The sequence below is a fragment of the Mustela nivalis genome (genome assembly GCF_964662115.1).
Source record: "Mustela nivalis genome assembly, chromosome: 5".
Classification (NCBI taxonomy): domain Eukaryota; kingdom Metazoa; phylum Chordata; class Mammalia; order Carnivora; family Mustelidae; genus Mustela; species Mustela nivalis.
In genome coordinates this window covers 91,414,475-91,433,594 of record NC_139024.1, presented here as the reverse complement: position 1 = coordinate 91,433,594, position 19,120 = coordinate 91,414,475, and the positions used below count along the sequence as shown (strand labels likewise).

Below are 19,120 nucleotides of genomic sequence, written 5' to 3'. Positions count from 1 at the left end.
CCCACTTGATGTATGGAATGTGAGGCTCATGGGCTTTATCCCAATACTAAGAAGTTTAGTTAAATCTGTACAATGGGCTGCCAACAAAAGAAGTGAGTGTTCCGTCACTGAAGGGGAACAGAAAGAGGCTGGACCTATGGAGGTAGGAACTGCCTGATCTAAAGTGTCATCTCATTATTTAATTACCAGTTAAAAACAAAAGATGCTTTCAGATAAACAAAAATCCTTTCATTTCAACTATAACATATTGATTGTGAGAAACAGCCTGATTTCAGAGATGTCAAGTATGAAAACATGACACATGAGAGGTAGATGATTCCCATAAACTTTCCCAAATGGAGCATTCTATAATTTGCTAGGAGCTCTGCCATGGAGCATCAGATCCTCCTTACGCTTGGCCTTCAGTGATGCCTTTGGAAAGAAAGTGAATTGAGGTCAGCCTTCCTTTCAGATCCCTCTAGGCTGTCCGTCCTAACTCCGTATTGGCTGAAGGGTCAGCTGTGTCCCTGTCTCTCGTGCCTGGAAACACATAGCACCTGTCTCATAGGTTAGGGATTGACAAGCATTTCCTTCCTTCCTTTCTTCCTTCCTTTCAGATTTTATTTATTTATTTGAGAAAGTGAGAGCAGGAGAAGGGGGAGGGGCAGAGGGAGAAGGACAAGAAGATTCCCCGCTGAGCAGTGTAAGAGCCCAATGAGGGCTTGATGCAGGACTCGATGTGGGACTCCTCGATCCTAGGACCCTGAGATCATCACCTGAGCCAAAGACAGACACTTAATCGATTGAGCCATCCTGTCTTCCCCCTCCCCAAACATTTTCTATGAAGGGTCAGATAAATATTTCAGACTTTTTGGACCACAGAGACTGTCCCACCTGCTCAGTGCACTGTTGGAAATATAAGGGAACCACAGACAACACACAAGCAAGGGAGTGTGGCTGTGTTCCCATATGGCTTCACTTACGGACACCCACCATTTGAATTTCACATTCTTTCCAGGGGTCATAAAATAGTCTTCTGAAAATTTTCACCCATCCCCAAATGTAAAAACCATTCTTAGCTTGAGGGCAGTGTGAAACGACCAGTGGGCTGATTTGGCCCTTGGACAATAATTTGCTGACCTTTTTCTCAGGACATCTCAGACTCTAAGAGCAAATTTCTTAATTTCTAGACCTCTCAGCCTCCTCCTCTGTAATAGGGAGAGTCTAACAGTGTTCTTTCTTGTAGCCTTGTCATGTTAATAACATGAATGAATGCAGTAAAGCCCCGAAGACAGTTCCTGGCACACCATAGGCACCAATATGGGTTAGCTATTGCTACTTTGCTGCTGCTAATTTCATAAATCCTCCCCCAAATTCCCTGGTGTCGGCCCTCCGCTCTGGGTGGCCCGGCTCTCATTGAATGTAGCAGCATGTGCTGCCCTCTTCTGGCAGCGGGAGGGATCTGCGCTAGAGGGGGCTGATGGGTTCAGCTTGGAGAGGCCTGTGGATTTTCAAGCATCCTCTTCCTAGGAGAACCAGTTATACCCCAAGTTTTGGCTGGGGCTTCAAGAAGAGGCCACATCTTCTTTGGGGACTCAAAGCCATCTTCCATTCTCTGTCCCCCACACCCCAGGGTGGCGCACGTCCAGCAGGCCCGACGGATCTCCGGAGAGGCCGCCTGCTACCTGCTAACCAGATGCCCTCCTCATTGCTTCTCTCTCCCTTCCCTCTTCCCCTTCCACCACCTCCAGTCTTGACTGTTATGAACTTCCTGGACCTAAAATAGGAAGGTGTTTGACAGGCTTCAAAGCGGCCGGGGAGGCCCGTGAGCCCAGAACCACCAAGCCCCCTACAATCAAAGGCCTTCTCCCAACGCGTCCTGAATGCGGACCGCTGGGGGGGGGGGGGCGGTGAGAGCGGGGAGGCGCGAGGCGGCAAGTTTTTCCGGATCCCCCAGGATGTGGCGAGCCGTGTTTAAAAGAGAGTGGGTATTTATTATCCCAAGCCACTTCAATCACGAGGGGATTCTTTCCTCCTCCTCTTCCTCCCTCCCAGCCCTCGGCCCCATGTTCTGGTGGTGGGCCCAGTCTGAAGGCCGCGGCCTCTCCAGGGGGAGGGGCACGGCCCCGCCTCTCATTCAGGGACCCCCCCCCACCACCACCACCCGGTTCTGGGGGGAGAGCTCAGGCCATATGAAAAAGGCAGGAATGTGAACTCTAATGACTCCGGTGAGGCGCAGAACCCAGCGAGGTGGCTGTGGGATTCCAGGTCTACCCTGTCAGAAACACTGACCTGTTCTTTTGGAGAAAGACAGCTGTGTCCCAACTCGGGACAACTGGTTCCCCGGACAAAGTCCTCAGCCCAAGCGGTTATCATGGTGGAGGCGCCTGGGTGGTCCCCCGACCACCGCAGTGGTGAGGATAACGAGGTGACTGTCTTGCCACTTCCTCATAAAGCAGCCATTGCTGTCTCGTTTCAAAAACGCCTCTGGTCATAAAGGAACCCTTCAGGCTGCCTTCCTTGGCCACCCCTGTGCGCAAAGAGCCAACTCAGGATATTTTGTTTGTTTGTTTGTTGGGTTAAAGTTTTGCTTTGATTAGCATTCTTACAAGGAAAAACAAATAACCTAGGCTCAGTGGGACCCACCTCCGAGGCTTGGCGCGTCCTGTACCCATGCACCCCCTCCCAGGCGTCGGGTCCTTGAGGCTGGGAGCAAGAGGGAGGGGAAGGACTGAGTATTTCCTTCTAGCACCTCCCAGGAGTTGCCCAGGGGATTCCTCTAGAGGGCCTTTGATTTGGTTCATTATCGAGGCGGATGCCGGCAATTTCTAATTTAACAAATTTCGCTTCTGAACCGAATCTTTGGAGGGCGGTTGGTGGTGGCATGGCACACTGACTGTGGGGGGGGGGAGCATGGGGGGACGGTCCTGCGTGGGTGGGCGCATTCATTAGTGGAAGGAGCCGGTGTTAGCTGGGTGGGCTCCCCGGCTGGAGTAGAGCAGAGACCACCAACACCATTCCATGTGGTGGAATTTCCCGCTGTCTGACCAGAACGAGTTCGCCTGGCCTGGCCTGGCCTCACGTCAAGGCCTGGGGAATAAAGGAACATAAAATGACTCATTTGAACCCTAGTTAAATGCTTTTTCACCCTCGGCTACCGTTACCTCATTCTGTGTACTCGACACCTCTTGTCTTTGTGCGGTCTTCACATGGGAGCTAAATATGTTTCTCTGTCTCCACACACGCACATGCGCACACACACATGTGTGTTCTGATATTTCTAGGCACTAGCCAAGGCCATTCAACAGCTCCTGAAATAAATGGCATGTACCCATTCATCTGAAAACATGTGCTTACATGTGGAGTTTTATTAGTGATGAGACACGACATGGGCCTCACATCTTCAGTATTCAGCATGATGGTAGTTAGACCACAGAAGGGCAGTCGTGTGTGCGTGAGTCTGTTTACACTTCCATCATGTGCATGTGGGTCAGGAGAACTGTAGTTGGTGACACGGGGTCTGTGCTTAGAACTCCTCATCTATGATTAGCAACATAGCTCTGAGGGAAAATTCTCTCTTGTCTTGACTCTTGGTGGAGAGTGGGTCTGGGCAAAGTAGCATGTAGAATGGGTTTTGCCGTTTTGGAGGGATGACAAGATAGGAAATCCAGGTGGTGTCCTGAACCTTCTATCGAAAACATTGAGACACCTCAATGATAAATGCTCCTTGTCAAGTTCAATACTGTCCCGTCCAAGCAGGATGGACCATGGTTTCTCCATGTCTCACAGGAGAGGTTGGCGCATGGAGCGATTGTTCAGAAGGCATGAGGGAGCCATGATGGTCACAGGACAAACCAGGCATTTCTCAGCTTTCAAACTCTTTTGCTACAAACTAAGTAATGGGCATTGAAACCGAGGCTAAATCCAGTCTGGTATTTGGAATTATGTTCTACAACTGGAACTGTCTCTCAGTTGAGAACCTATAATGCTTTCATAGCCTCTGTTGTAGTAAATGGAGCCTCATGGTGGAAAAAAAAAAAAAAGAATTTTTTTCTGTACCACATATAAAACCAATCAATAAGAATAATTGGAACAGTTCTCTCGTGAAGACTGTCAGTGTGGTGGTGGTAGCAGTGTTTGCTTAAGTGGTATTTTTCTTATCATCCTCATTTTTATAAAATGCATTCAAGGAACATTGAACGTAGTGTTAGAGGTGGAATTTCACCAAGAATCAGAAGTGAAGACACAGAAAACCAAATACTTGTGTTCTTCCAGCCACAAGTCAGAGGTCAGACTATTCTTCTAGAAAGCCCTGGTCAAAGAAGCATTTAATGATCCGTGTCATAATAAGAAATATATTTCTCTGCGCCCAGAACCCCTCCCATTCCTGAATATTCTAAGAAGGGGGTTGAACCACATGATTCCTTTGTGTTGAGCTCTGACTCTGATGATCACGTGCCCATTGGTGTTTGCAATGACAATTACCCATGTTTGGCTTCTGTTTGGGGGACCTCAAAGGCAGGTTTTACTCAACACTTGGCCCACGTCTGACCCTGGTCTTGGTCTTACCTATGTCACCTGGCTTACAGATGCCGGGTTGCTGATGACCTATACTCGTTTGACTCTGATGAACCCCCAGGAGGGCATACCAGGCCAAACAAATGATTTCCCTTCATCCATCCCTGAGAGACCAAATGTTATCATTACATGAAGAAGGGGAACCATTATAGGCCCTTTAATGAAATAAAGCCAGTTGCATAAGCATATAGAGACATATAGAATTACATTTTAGGGGCCCTCACTTTTCCTCAAACCCCACTGAAGAGCTCATTCTTTCAACAAACACTTATTCAGTACCAAGCACTGTGCAAGGTGCTAGAATAATAATGGAATAAAGAAATATTGACAATATCTATGTGAATTGGCAAAGGTTGTGTTTGGCCGCATGTCATAGAAACCTGATTACAGATGCTAAAGCAAATATTGATTATATTTTCCTTAGCAAAAACCTAGGCAGCATTTTACTATGTGCCATGCCCTGTCCTAAGTACTCTTTGTAAATGTTCACTTCTTAATAGGAGTTTGCTTTTCTCACATAACAAGTCCAGAGAGTAGAGAGGTCTGGGTGGTTGTAGTTGCTCAAAGAGTCATGGGTCTAGATCCTTAGAGCACGAACCCTCTGTCTTTAATGTGTGACTTTCATCCTCATGTCACAAGATAGATACTCTGCTTCCAGACGTTAAGTCTGAGTTTTAGGCAAGGGCAGCTGTGTCTGTCTTTTCTCTCCCAAAAGCCATGAATTTCCATGAATTTTCACTTCTATCTCATTGGTCATACCAGGCATTTGGTCTTCTCTAGTAAAAGTCTGGGAAGAGAAGCGTTTTTAACTGGGATATTACCACTCTGAGGAAATCTGGGTTCTTTCAGTAACAAAGAAGGCAAGCATGAATATTTGCATATAACTCACTTTCAGCTAAAGGTGATTTAAAAAAAAAAAAAGAGAGAGAGAGAGACTACAGTGAAAATAGCTGATCTAGCCATGCCAAAAAAAGCCATAGTATTTCAAATTCTCCTTTGGGGTTGACCAACTCCGAATCATTTCCCCACGTTGATTTTAAAAAATAGAAGAATAGGGGTGCCTGGGTGACTCGGTTGGTTGAGCATCTGACTCTTGGTTTCGGCTGAGGTCATGATCTCAGGGCCCTGGGATGGAGCCCCATGAACGGCTCTGTGCTCAGTGAGAGTCTGCTTGAGATTCTCTCTCTCTGCCCCTCCCGCTGCCCGGCTCTCTTTTTGTCTTTCTCAAATAATAAATCTTAAAAAAAAAAAGAAAAGAAAGAAATAGAAGTATAAAATTGTACCCTTAGGGGTGCCTGGGTGGCTCAGTGGGTTAAACCTCTGCCTTCAGCTCAAGTCATGATCTCAGGGTCCTGAGATGGAGCCTCGCATCGGGCTCTCTCATCAGCAGGGAGCTTGCTTCCCCCTCTCTCTTTGCCTGCCTCTCTGCCTAGTTGTGATCTCTCTCTGTGTCAAATACATAAATAAAATCTTTAAAAAATTGTACCCTTAATCTGCAACACTCTGACTTCAAACTTTAGAAGACGCAAGCCATGCGATTAAGGCACCCAGCTGAGAGCTTCTCCTCCGAGACCATAATCCATGTGGAGGCAAGTTCGGGCACCCAGAGGGCTGCTCTGAGCAAGGGGGTTGGAGGGTCTAATTGTGGTGTGTTGGGGGACTTCTGCAAAAGTATCCCTCGACCCCCACCCCTGTGGAACTTACCCCTTAAGGTCGCTGCGTTGCATGACTAGGAGGAGCAAGGCTCTCTCTCGGGTGGGGCTGTGGTTACGACAGCAGAGTCAGAGTGAAAGGACCAGCTGAATATTCAAGAAAACACTGCCTAGCTCATCTGGGGTGACTTCCTCAGGGTGGAGGACAAGTCAAGCACAATATTTATCCAGCAGACTTTTTTCTTGCAACTCTAGGAACTTACTAGCTCTTTTGCATGCTGTTGATGTATTTTCTACATCACGCAGCGTCCTGCCTTGCACAGAAGAACGGCTCACTGCATGGCAGACATAGTTCTAAGCCTCCAACAGGCATCGCTCATGGCTACCCTACGAGGTGTGCTTTGTTAGGATCTCTGTTTCGCAGAAGGAGGAAACTGAGGCGCAAGAGGTTAAGCAGCCTGCCCAAACTCGTAGGTGGCCGAGCCAGGATCCCCACGCAGGCAGCTAGCCCCATCGTCCGTGCGCCTGACCTCTATACGGGATACATTGAAATAATCCATTATTTAAAAGGCATGGGGTGCTGAGTTTTTAAACAAGAGTAGGCGGGTCATTTAGGAAACTGTGATCCAGTCAGTCCATAAACCATGGAAAAACTACCATGTGTGTTTCTCAAATAATCCCAGCTTCGTTCGGGGAGTCCTCACTCAGCACAATCCCAGCTTCGTTTGGGGAGTCCTCATTCAGCAGCCACAGGAGGCCAGGAACACCGAAGCCGGCCCACCCACCGTGGGTGCTTCACAGAGACGCGTTAACAAAGGAAAGCTTGGGCAGCCAGGTGAGAGTTCACAGGACAGGCACAGAACAATGGACACCAGTAATCATTTAGATTTAGAGCTGTGGTGGCCGGGTTCTAAATTTGTCAATGGCTATTATAGAAAAGACGTAGGCATTTGAGGATGAACAGGACAAAATGTGGTTAAATCACTTCAGCCTGAGTGTTTAGAGGGAGTGAGCCTTGAGAAAGGTCCAAACACTGCACTGAGGGCGCAGAAAATATCTCCCTTGACTATGTTCATTCCGGGTGTTTGTTCATGAAGACGGAGCCTAGTCTATGGCTTAAAAATAACCTGTTACAAAGTAACCATAAAAATATCACAGTTTTCAGCCTGATTCAGTCTGCTACATAAACTACAACCAGCATTAATAGCTCCAGTCAGCATTTATGTCGTTCTTTCTATTAGCACAATGGTTTTTACAACCATTTATGAGTTTCTGGAAAGCCTAATAGAAAACACACATACATGTTTTACACGTTGGCCGTGGAAGATGCCGTTTGCGTCGGACGAAGACAGGCCAGGCCAGGAGGGGTCGCCGCCGCCCCGCGGCTGAGGTCTGGGCAGGCCTCCCTAACTGGGAACACAGTGTCTGCGGGTTCCCCTGGCTAGCCACGCCCTCCCTGGCCCCTTTCTGCTGCTTGCTCTTTCCACTGCCTAGCTCCAGTCAGAGTCCGTCTTTCTCCGTCTCTCTCCCTTCCTGTCGGATAAGTTATCACTGGGGGAGCTCACAGGGTACAAGGTGTGTGTATAAGAGGAAGTCTAAATTTGAAGACATACGTGATCATCTTCTTGAATTCACTGTGGCTTTCAGATTAGAAAATTATTGGAATCTGGAAGTGTCTATATTATGCATACCTCCCTTCATACTTTAAGAAAAAACATCTTAGGAAAGGCAGGCCAAGGTTGTCCTAAATTCTTTACCATGCTGGTATGTTAAACATAGCCAAATGATTGCCAAAGATGTGTCTTAAAAAAAAAAGATATATATATATATATATATATATGATATGTGTGTGTATGTACATATATATACACACATACATATATATTTTTCAATGCATGTGCTTTTACATACACATACATATATGTACAAATATATACACATATATGTATATATAACATCTGCCTATATATAACATATATGTATATGTACACACACACACACACACACACACAGAGTTTCTTTGTTTTGGGGAGTCATACTTTCCAACATGAGGAAAGAGCAGGTTGATCTGTGTTGATTCTGCACGATGATCCCCTATTGGGCTTGGGGAAGAAGCTCTACAGAGGATCTGTTTCTTCTTCAAGGAAAAATCCCTGACTACCTTAGAAATATCTCAGTGAAGTATAGACCCATTCGCTTGGTGAATTTCTCCACCAAAGGGGGGATAAGCGGCTTCCCACAGTGTCCTATATTCCAGTCCACCATAGTTTTAAGATCAGTACCTTCTTACTGCAAAGAACCATGGGCTTTTGTCATTGAATTCACTCCCCAGTCAAGGCTGAGATCTTTTCTAGAACAAACAAATAATAATCTACACCATCCTGCCAAGCTCAGCTGACGCCGCAAGAGGGAACAGTAGGGAACCTGTGGAAGTTGCCGTTGCATTTTGCCTTCTCCTAAATCACTGTTTATCTTCCCACCTTTCCTGTTTTCACCAGTGCCTAGAAACGGAGGCCTGGGAATGGCTTCCCACACGGGAGCCCCTGGGTCTTTCACAGCTAGAGTCCCTCTGACAATGTCCTCGTCTCTGGCTGTGAGGCCAAGACTAGTGTTCTTGGTCTCATGCCAAAGGTGGGCATGAATTCTCCAAACTCTCTGACCAAGAAAGTTTGACACACTCCCATAGCTTGGAGAGAGCAATGCCAAATCTGAAAGAGACGATTCTAGGCAACTTGGGATCGCAGCACGTTGGAAATGCGAGTGCACTCTCTGTTCCGAGCTGTCTAGGATTCTCCTTGCACCTGGGAAGCTCCTGGATGCTTGGAGAAGCTTCACCTCAGACACCTGGCTTCATTCTTTCCTTCCCTCACGTCCTCTTGTAAACTGAAGTTGGACAGCTGTAATCGTCAGAGCTAATTTTCTGTTTAGTCCCTCTATGTACCAGAGTCCGCAGAAGATGTTTGACAGCAACCTGTGAACCACCGTAACGGGTGTAGGATTCGGCCTCAGATCTCTTGAAAAGCAGAGTGGATGTGCCACTCCGTGACTGTGTCTCTGATCACAAGACCTGTCAGGGAAGCCTAGTGCAGGGCTATGTGACACCCCAACCCAGGATCTCTGTCCCCTTCCCAGTTGATACCTGTGAGGGGTTAACATAATCAGAGGGCCAAGGCACAGGAAGATAGGGTGCACCACACCTGAAACAAAGCTTCGTTCCCATCTTCTATAAACCTGCCGCCATTTCTGCCTCTGTGGTTGAAGGACTGGGCATATGCTTCGAGTCACAAAAGGACCATGCAGATCAGCTGCCACTTACCTACTGTATGTTCCAGAAGGGTCATGTGGGTCTGAGGGTATGAAGCCCAGTTCCCCATCTGCTAATAATTTTGCCTTTACATGGTCAACCATTTGTCTTTATGTAACTCAACCATAGTTGGGCTATATTTTCTGTCTTTAAGGACTTTTGCAACAGAGAAAAGCCACATGACTCCAACTCCTAAGGCTTGAGAGATGAATGTAGAGCTTTATGGAAGGTTTCTTATGGGGGAGGGATTTACATTGCCCAGCACAAAGCCAAATGTCCCCTCCCCTATCCCACCTTAGAACATCTTTGTCTCTCCTTAAAATGGTTCTCGTTATGAGAGCATTTATGTTTCTGTCCACCTGACCTATATCTCCTCTTCTCCTACCCCTATAATTCTCCTGAGCCTTAGGGCTGCTCCAGCCTCTTCCTCTTTCTTGGATCTTTGGTCCTCGGGCATCTGTGTAAAGCAATATGTCCTCTCTGTTTCTGAAGAAAGTCTTCTTCCTCCAGAAAGGTGAGAGAGAGATGATATTACATTCTTCTTATTTGATTTTTTTTTTTTTTTGTTCCTGTCACATTATCATTCGTGTTTAAAACTATCAGATGTCAACCAGGTGTGGCCATCTTTGTATTTTCTCTCCAAGAATATGTGATGACCAGAGAAATCTCCATTGTGGCCTCCCTCAAACCACAGTTATGCATTTTTTTTTCTTATATTGACATGATCTCGAAGGAGACGAAAAGGAAAATCTTCCTCCAGTCCTCCACGTATTTGTCAATATTTAGATATATCTTTCTTCATAGAAAACACTCATGTGAATTTCTCTCTTTTCATGAGACATTCTACTGTGACACAGACAATGTGACAGCATTGGCCTTGAGTAGAGGCAAAGTTATTTGTTGCTGAGAAATAATGTGAAGGGTCCTGGTAGGCTGTCTACTCAGAGCTAACGCCTTCCAGACCCGATGACAGTCACTGAGAGTGCCAAGAATTCCAGCTAAAATCAAACCACTAGGAGAAGAACACAAATATTTTATCGAATTCGCTGGAAGGTAAGGGATGAGATGTGTGTCCTAATAGCCACACTCTTGTTAGGTAAATAAGAGCCTATGAGAAAGGTCTATAGCACGGAAGGAAGGCGGAAGGCCTAGCAGACTCCCCAAGAGCCATGGGTCAGTTCTTAGCACCGAGAGATGGCTTTGCAGAGTAAAAGAAATTTAAGTTTTGGAATCCAACAGTCCTGTTTTTATTTTTATTTATTTATTTTTAAAGATTTTATTTATTTATTTGACAGAGAGTGACAGCGAGAGAGGGAATATAAGCAGGGGGAGTGGGAAAACAGTCCTGGTTTTCTTCCTTATTTGGATAATACGGCTAATATTTTGAAAATACTTTCTCTTTGTCTGTCTTGATTCTGATCTGTCCTAAGCATCTATCAGCCCCATGACAGGTAAGAATTCTGTAGAAGGAATTCTAACAAAGAAAAAAGAGCATTCACTTTTTAGTTGCTGATTCAAAGTAGCATTTTCAACAAGATAGCCTTACGGGCCAAGCTATTGTCTTAAAATGCTCTAAATCCCTTTATCTCTCAGGTTTAGCACATTAAGAACCAAGCCTAGAGGACTCAGCTCATAGAGAAGAAATAGCCCTTGGTCTGTGCTGTGGGCCAGGAGGCTTGCTGGTCTGTGGTTGATGGACTATTTGACCTAGGAAATAAAAAGGAAAGTGCACCCCTCCTGGCCCAGGGGACTTGGGGATGAAGGAGAAGAGACAGGTAGAAGGATCAGGGAAAGAGAGATGCATCTGGGAAACCCCCCTTTGGCCCTTTGCTTGGGTATCTTTCCAGGGCTTTGGAGGGAGCCAAACAGCCTACCTCTGACCACTACCCTAGGGTCAACACACCTATGCTTACTCTAGAAGGAAGTGGAAGTTTTCCGGAGAAGAGGTAACCCTGAGAAGAGACATAGGACCCGTGGAAGCTTCCCAAAGCCTTCCACCCACTAGATCTCAGTACGCTTATCTCCCCAAGGCCATGAGGTCACAGCAATTCCCCCTTCCCATTTACTCAGTGAGAAGAGCAGAGGAAATGGAGACTTTATGAGAAACTGAGGGTTTTTATGCAAAAGAAACCAAGAATTCTCTAGAGGACCATTTATGACATCAGACTAAGTTGTAATCCAGAACTGACTAAAATAAAGTTGTCTTTCTCCCATCACCAGGGGTTGGGGCTCATAAGGAAGACAACAGCAGTTAAAAACAGAACCAGTGTATATCTGGGGAACTGTTGGCTTGCTCATGCATCTGTGCCCTGAAAAAGTCCAAGACTCAATGTCTTTATCTGTTAAATGGGTATAAATAATAGTTCGATCTCAATAACATCACTGTGTACTTAAATGATAGGTTGTGTAAACATCCCCAGTCTACTTGAGAAATTCAGTTAGTATATTTCTTGCTGGTGCTGGATCTGAGCATGTGAGAGACACAGTGGGACGGAAGGTCCTTGGCCTGGGGCCAGCTCCCCATAGCCACGATTGTCTTCTCCATGGGAGAGTTGAAGAGATGCCCATCCAGGCTGCAGCTGGTGGTCGGAAGCGGCCCCTTGGTTCTTACCTCTCTCCCTCTGCAAGTTCACGTGCCAGAGAGAAAACACACGTGAGGAGCTGAGGTGCGGGACCCTGGGTGCACAGAGCTGCTCCTGTCCTTCCAAAGAGCGCCTTTGACATCTGTTCTGCTCTGTGTGAATTCTGAGCCCCAGAGAGCCTGTGTGTGTGGCTGCTTGCTGAGACCCCTGCTGCACAAAGAATGTCAGCAAAGCAGGGCTGAGCCGTGCTTGCAAGAGCTTGTTGGAGGCTGAGCCAGAGTCTCGGCTCTCTGGTCCTCATTCAGCCTCCATGCCCTGGTAAGAGTATATTATTTTCTTAGCTCAAATTGCCGTTTCCAAGTCATTATTTCTCTACGACGAGAAAACAATATTGGTTCTTATGTAATATCAGCCTCAATGAATCTGGAAGTGATCACGGAATGGGTGGATTTTTTTTCCTCCTTAAAAAGGAGAAAAATAAATTTGAGATTGTTTGCATATGCCTGAGAATATTTATGAACTATTCCCCTTGTTTCCTCGTCACATATTTTACCCGGCGCATTTGCGTGTGGTACAGAATAAATCTTCACGGGAAGGGCGGGTGGAGAGAGGGGCAGGCAGCAGTGAGGGACAGAGGGAGCCGTCAAGAGCCTGGGGCATTGCTGCTCCCGGCTCTTAGGGTCCCCTGGCCTCAGGCTTGCTGGGGTCTGAGGGTCACCCCATCCTGCTGCTAAGAGGAAATCTTCGGGAGGGAAGGTTTCAAACGTGGAAACTGAGGGGATTAGCATCTCCTTGTCCCTCTGGTTTCTTTCGCAACCTCCTCACTCTTACCAGAGCAGAAAGTTCAACACTAGTGATTTCGTGACCTGGGTGCTGTCGGCCAAAAGAGATAATTAAATTCTATGCATGCCAGATCGAGCCAGGGTCAGAGGAAGAAGTTGGCAGCTAGGAAGGAAAAGAACTGGCAGAAGACGTGTTGGTGCTGGCATCTGTTAGTCGAGAAGAATGGCCGTGTGTTAGCACAGATGTGTTGTATCTGTCCCACCCCCCCTCACGGCCATGTCTCACACAGAGCGTCACCAAGAATGATCCAGACAGAGCATAAGGGACAGGGGTGTGGCTGGACGTTACATCAGGATGGGAGGCAAGGCTCTGGGCTGTTGATTATCCTCTCTGAAGACTGGGCCTCAGAACTGGAGCATCTGAGAACCATTCAATGCTGCCCCTTGGGTTTTTGAGGAATATAACTGATGGAGAATATGGGGTCAGGGACAGAGAGCAGACAGCTGTCACATTTGGTCCTGCAGTAGCAAAAGCAATCATAAAGACATCTTAATATGGGGCGGGCGTGGTAGGAGGTACTTTACTCTGCATAATCTGAATCAGTCCTCACCATGGCCCCAGGAAGATGAGGATCTTCATCTCACAGTTGAGATGAGAAAACTGAAACCCAGTGACAGTGAGGAGCTTGCCCAAGGTTACACTTCGTTGTAAGTTCCAGGATCAGGGATGTTCCCAAGATTTGTGGGGTCTGAAGACAATAGAATAAATATAAATAGGGAATTTTAAAAAATCTAATTCAAGGCTTTGGAAGGGGCCCATGGGATGAAGCGAAACAAAGCTCAAACTTGAGCAGCGTCACAACAAATCCATCTGGGGCAGGGTTGAAATTTAAGCACACACTTTGTTCCAGGCCGTGCAGCCCCTCCCCTGCTGCCTCTCCTCCTCTTCTCTCTACCAACTACTTGCTACACATTCCTGATCAAAATTGCACAGACTCCAGCAATGACCGTGACACACAGAGGACATCCTCAGCACACAACCTCTTGGTATGTCACATGGATGTCATAGCTACGGTGTATGGTGACAGCCATGCCTGCTGCCACACTTTATCCTCGCACCTCAAGAGCTCAAGGAGACATAGTTGAGATATATCCAGAACTGTCCTCCCAAGGAACTCCGGTTGCTCTTCTAGGCCTCTTACCAAATGTCACAATCGTTCCCGCACTGGGGGATTTGGGCACAGACTCACGCAATGGCCTGCTCGGGTCTCCAGCGGGCATTTTGTAATTACAAGCAGCAGTGTTTCATTTCCCTTCATTATCCGTCTCTGTCCCTTGGATTGATATCCGTTGGTCTGATTTCAACAGGCACTCTATCTGATTTTTCCTTTCTCCATTATAATCAAGATTTTGTCATAAGCGCCATAACTGGAAGGGGTGGAGGGATTGAAGGAAGCAAAGAAACCCAATATAGATCACAAGCGCTTCGGTGGGGGTGGGAGTGGGGAGCATAATAACCATTGTCCTGCACCCGCCCTCTACTATTGTCCTTGAGGCTTGCAATCCTGTCCTAGTCTAGACAATTACTAAGGAGAATACAAGCATTTTTCCCAGCCCTGTTCCCTCTATTCTCCCAAACGGGAAACTCAAAGCAGATGATGAAGTACAAGTTCAAATGCCACACCAGGGAGAAGGAAGTATTGAGAAACTACGTCCAACCTCCAGCCTGTTTCAAACATTCCAGTAAGTGTTCAATTGATTTATCTTGGGCTGGTGTTGTTTCATTGTCTCAAACAAAGGCCTTCTATGAAAAGACAAACTTGGGTTATGGGAGGAGGCTAACAGAAGGCACATTTGGGAAAGAGTAAATAAGAGTCCCATCCTCTGGGCTTTTCCTGCAGGGGCAGCATGCCTCTTTCATCTTCCAGAGTTAACATCAGGACTGATTCCTATTACCTCCACATCATACTCTACACCAGAATCTGGGGAAAAGAACAAAACAAAACAAAACCCAGCCTTGGGGATGGTGTGATGATACAGGTGCCGTGGCCGGGGACCCGACCTGCCATCTCCTCCATCGGTGTCCTTGGAGCTCGGGTGGTCAGGGTTCTGTGTCTGGAATTGACTGTGGGATTTTCCACGGATTGGTTCCAAGTGACAGATTGGTTCTACTCTTGCATCGAAATGAATTACTGGATAGGAAATTATTGGGGCAAGACTGTAGAAGTCTTTGCCACATTGTCATCCTTTGGATGTGCATTCTCTGAACCGTGTCCATGACTGGTTTCCACGCATCTGTGTCGGTACATTTATGGTGGAGCTCTCTGCCTGGTAGACCAGCCCTTCCATTTTGGACATCTCCAATGTTTAGAACAACCTTCTCCAGATTACACGAAGTATTACCCTTCTGGTATCCATTGGCCCTGTAAGGGCAACACAAAGCAGGGAGGTTTACTTTGCTATGTTGTGTCTTCCTGGAAGCCTTGTCTCCTCCCCTTTTTATGCTGGTTGGTTGGTGCTTCCATAGTTAATGCTCCCACCAAGTCTGGCACGTATCTCTCTCTCCTAGGATTTCTAAGCAATTATTTACTAAATGAATAGCCCTTTCTTTCTGCATTATTATGGGGGTTAATTGTGGAATATTGGCAAAATATCGAGAAGCAAAATAGAAAACGAAAATTGACTCTTATCGTATCTATTGGAGATAAGCACTTTAAAATCTTTGCTATATATTCTAATGGTTGCATTTTTATATTTATGGGTTTTTTTGGAAAGGATTAGTTAGTCTTTACTGTTTGGTTAAGGTTTACTTCTTCAGACCACTTGACACTCTTCTGCTGCATTGTATTAGTGACTTGCAGGTGTTCTGCCGTGTGTGGGAGTTGGCTGTGTGATGGGGGGCACAGAATTCAGGATAGGCTCCTTCACTCTGAAGACCACTAGTTGTTTCCAGCGGCAGAAAGGTTGACCGAGGATTCTTCTTCTGCTGTTTCATGCCAGCCCTTGAGAGAGGCCTGACCAAGGCACTGAAGAAACTGGACGATTACCTGAACAACCCTCTCCCAGAGGAGATCGACGCCAACACGTGCGGAGACGAAGACAAGAGGTCCCGACGCAAATTCCTAGATGGAGATGAGCTGACCCTGGCCGACTGCAATCTGTTGCCCAAACTCCATGTGGTCAAGGTAAGACGGCTCTACCTGCAGGTTGCTTGCCATATCCAACTCCATCATAGGTCTACATCACCTGCATAGATGAGTCAAGGACAGTGCCACCTGCTGGTCCAGAGCCTGGGCTCTGAAGTCACAGGAATAGGAATCCAAAGTCAGCCTCCACTGCTTGCTGGCTGTATAGACTCTCCCGGCTTCCATAAAATAGGCATGTATTACTTAGTCTTAGTTTTACTTCTTGGCTGGGAGAAGAAATACAGCATGACGGTGCCTGGCATATTATAAAGGCTCAATACATAGTAGTAGTTGCTATTGTCGTAGCCTGTGTGGTTACACATACATTTATATGTGTATGCGTATGTTTATAGATAGATATATAGAGCGCCTCTTTTTTGTCTCTGCCTCAAAGCTTTCCACTGGCCATACCCTCACTTCTCTGCCAAGTTGCTTCATATGCAAGCCTTCTCGTTCCCTCTAGTAACTCCCTAGGGCCGGCATGTATCCTCTTCCTCATCCATCAGTTGAAGGGGTGGAGGCTGCAAGAAAGTGATGTCATTTTCTTGCCATGGTTGTCCTCCCTGATCAACGTTGACATGCAATGTAATCCTGTCCTACAAGAATTCTAGGATATGAGAGTTGGAAAGAAGGGAATTCCAAGGTCTACCTAAACTGTCTACCACCCCCACTGGACCACTTTCTGCACGTCTGTGACAGATTTCCATGTAGCTGTCGCTGCACGCTTCTGGTGATGAAGACCTCCCTGCCGAACGAGTCAGCCCTATCATTTTGGATGACTCTGATCGTTAAAACATCCTTCCTTTTTTTTTTTTAAAGGGGGTGGTAAGGGAGAGGGGAAGGGAGATAGAGAATCTCAAGCAGGCTCCATGCCCAGTGCGCAGCCTTATGTAGGGCTCCGTCTTACAAACTAGAGGTCATGACATGAGCCTAAATCAAGAGTCAGATGCTTAACGGACTGAGCCACCCAGACACCTCTAAAAACATCCTTTCTTATGTTGAGCCAAACAGCTTCCCTTCTTCCCTTTGTTCTCTGGAGCAGCAGAGAACAGGGCTGCTCTGTTTCATCCCATTCAAAGACAACAGTCGTGCCTTGATGTTCATTCTTTAAACTATTGCTTCTTCTTACATCCTTTCCTGGCCCTTACCAGCCTAGAGAAACATACAGTAGGACCATATCACTAGACTGTTCTAGTGTATACTTTTATACACACTTCTATGTTTCAGTCAGACATATGACTGATTATATCATATGTCTCAGTCAGACAGCAAGCCCTGTGGAGACAGTGGCTTCTCCAAGCACGATGGTGGACACAAGGTAGCCCTTTCATAAATATTCATTGATTGACCATTCAATCACCTCGCTTGAGTCTTTAATATACCATTTTCCTTCTGCCCTTCCCTAAGAAGGATCAGATTCAATCATTCATCAGCTGGATATCTGCCTTTCGTTTTCCCGCTGAAGTCCTGAGCTAGAAATGTGGGCTTCCCTCTAATCAGAGCACAACCAGCTTGAATTGAAATCTGAGCTGTGCAAGCCCCAGTGTTCCCGCAGGACTTGGTTGGAGCTGGACTTGGGCGTCTTGAGACTTGGGTGGGAATCACGTGGGCCATTACTGATAGGCTGGGAAAATGCGGTTTGTTAATATGAAGACACTTTGGGTCCGGCGCCAAGTCAATGCTTACTTGCAAGTCCAGCCAAACTCCATGTTTCTGAAGTTCTTAATGACTGCATGTCCCACCACACCCCCGGAAACATCTTTTATTCTCCTTTCCTGAGGAACGAGTGGCACATCAGGGATGGTATAATTCAAGTTCAGTCACAGTGTGTCAGTGTGATGTATTGAAAGACCCCCATTCAGAAAGTCACGAGACCCACATCCTGGCTGGGTATCTGCCACCCACCGACAGCATGAGCTGGGGCAAGCCACTGACTCTTTCTGGAATTCATTTTTTCTCATACCTAAATGAAGAGACATGAAGTATAGTCCTTCTAGCTTCTTTCTTCTCTCTTCCTTTCCTCCTTCTTTCTTACTTAAACTTATACTGACTACCCACTCAAGAATTTCCTGTCGAATAAGGTAATCAAATGGACCCCCCCAAGGCCCTGTGCTTCATCCCCTGGCTCCTCCAGTCCCCCTCGCCAGCCCTAAACAACAACGCTCCGCCCGTGTCCTTGGATGGAGTTCAGTGAGTTCCTCACTTGGAGGAGCTGGGATCAGAGGGAGGATGGCCTGTGAGGGGACAAAGACCGGGCCTCGCCTTCTGTCTCCTTGGATTTCTGCTGATCCAACTTATCAGATCCCAGAGACCTGGCAAAACCCCGTCCTGCAGAAAGAATGAAAGGGGAGCCAAGTCAGGCCTCCAGTTTGGCTCCTGAGGCCAAAACCTAATCTGGGCTGTGGGAGCTAACTGTTTTCATATGAAAGAGCAAATTCAGACCATGAACATGGACGTTCCTGTGATCGTCAGAGCTCCTGTGCTCACTCTTGCCCGCACTCTCTCGCGCGCTCTCGCGCTCTCTGCCTCTCTTGCCTGGCTCTCATTCAGATTCATCTTCATTCTCCCTGAGAGCCTGGTTTGAACTCTGACTGTCTGGCTCCCTTCTAGTCCTCTCCCCTCAAGGCAAGCCAACATGTGAGGAAAGAACCAGAGACGTGGCCAAGGCTCGGGGCGTGCAGATCCGGGCAGGGAGGGGAATGGCAGGCCTTCTGGAGCGGCCCCTGGGACCTGTGCCTAGCACAGGGACCCACTTCAGCCCCTGAAGCAAACAGCAAAGGAGACATAAGCACAAGTATATACCCATACATTGCCCTTCTGCTGTTTTAAATCTCATAGTGCATCCTTTAAAAAGGAAAACAAATCCCAGCATGGAGAGACTTGAGGCCACTCCATCTGTCCATTTGTGACCCACCCCTCTTGCATGGTCTTGCTTCTTAGCCACGACAGCTGCTTCTTAAAGGCTCAGGGGCAAACCCAAGGGACCCTCACCCTGTAGTGAACAGTGGGAGGGGTCAAGGAAGACTGGCAATGGGTGTTGTCCCCAGCATTTGCTCAT

At 46.9% G+C, this 19,120-nt stretch overlaps 1 protein-coding gene across 2 annotated transcripts in view; it reads left to right on the top strand.

Moving 5' to 3' along the window:
- The window catches only part of CLIC5 (chloride intracellular channel 5), a 157,986-nt gene that overhangs the window by 129,976 nt on the left and 8,890 nt on the right, over positions 1-19,120 (top strand). For both annotated transcript variants that reach the window (XM_082730722.1, XM_082730723.1), the window contains exon 5: positions 15,878-16,062. In XM_082730722.1, the coding sequence (XP_082586848.1) occupies positions 15,878-16,062 (185 nt within the window). The remainder of the gene's footprint in view (positions 1-15,877; positions 16,063-19,120) is intronic.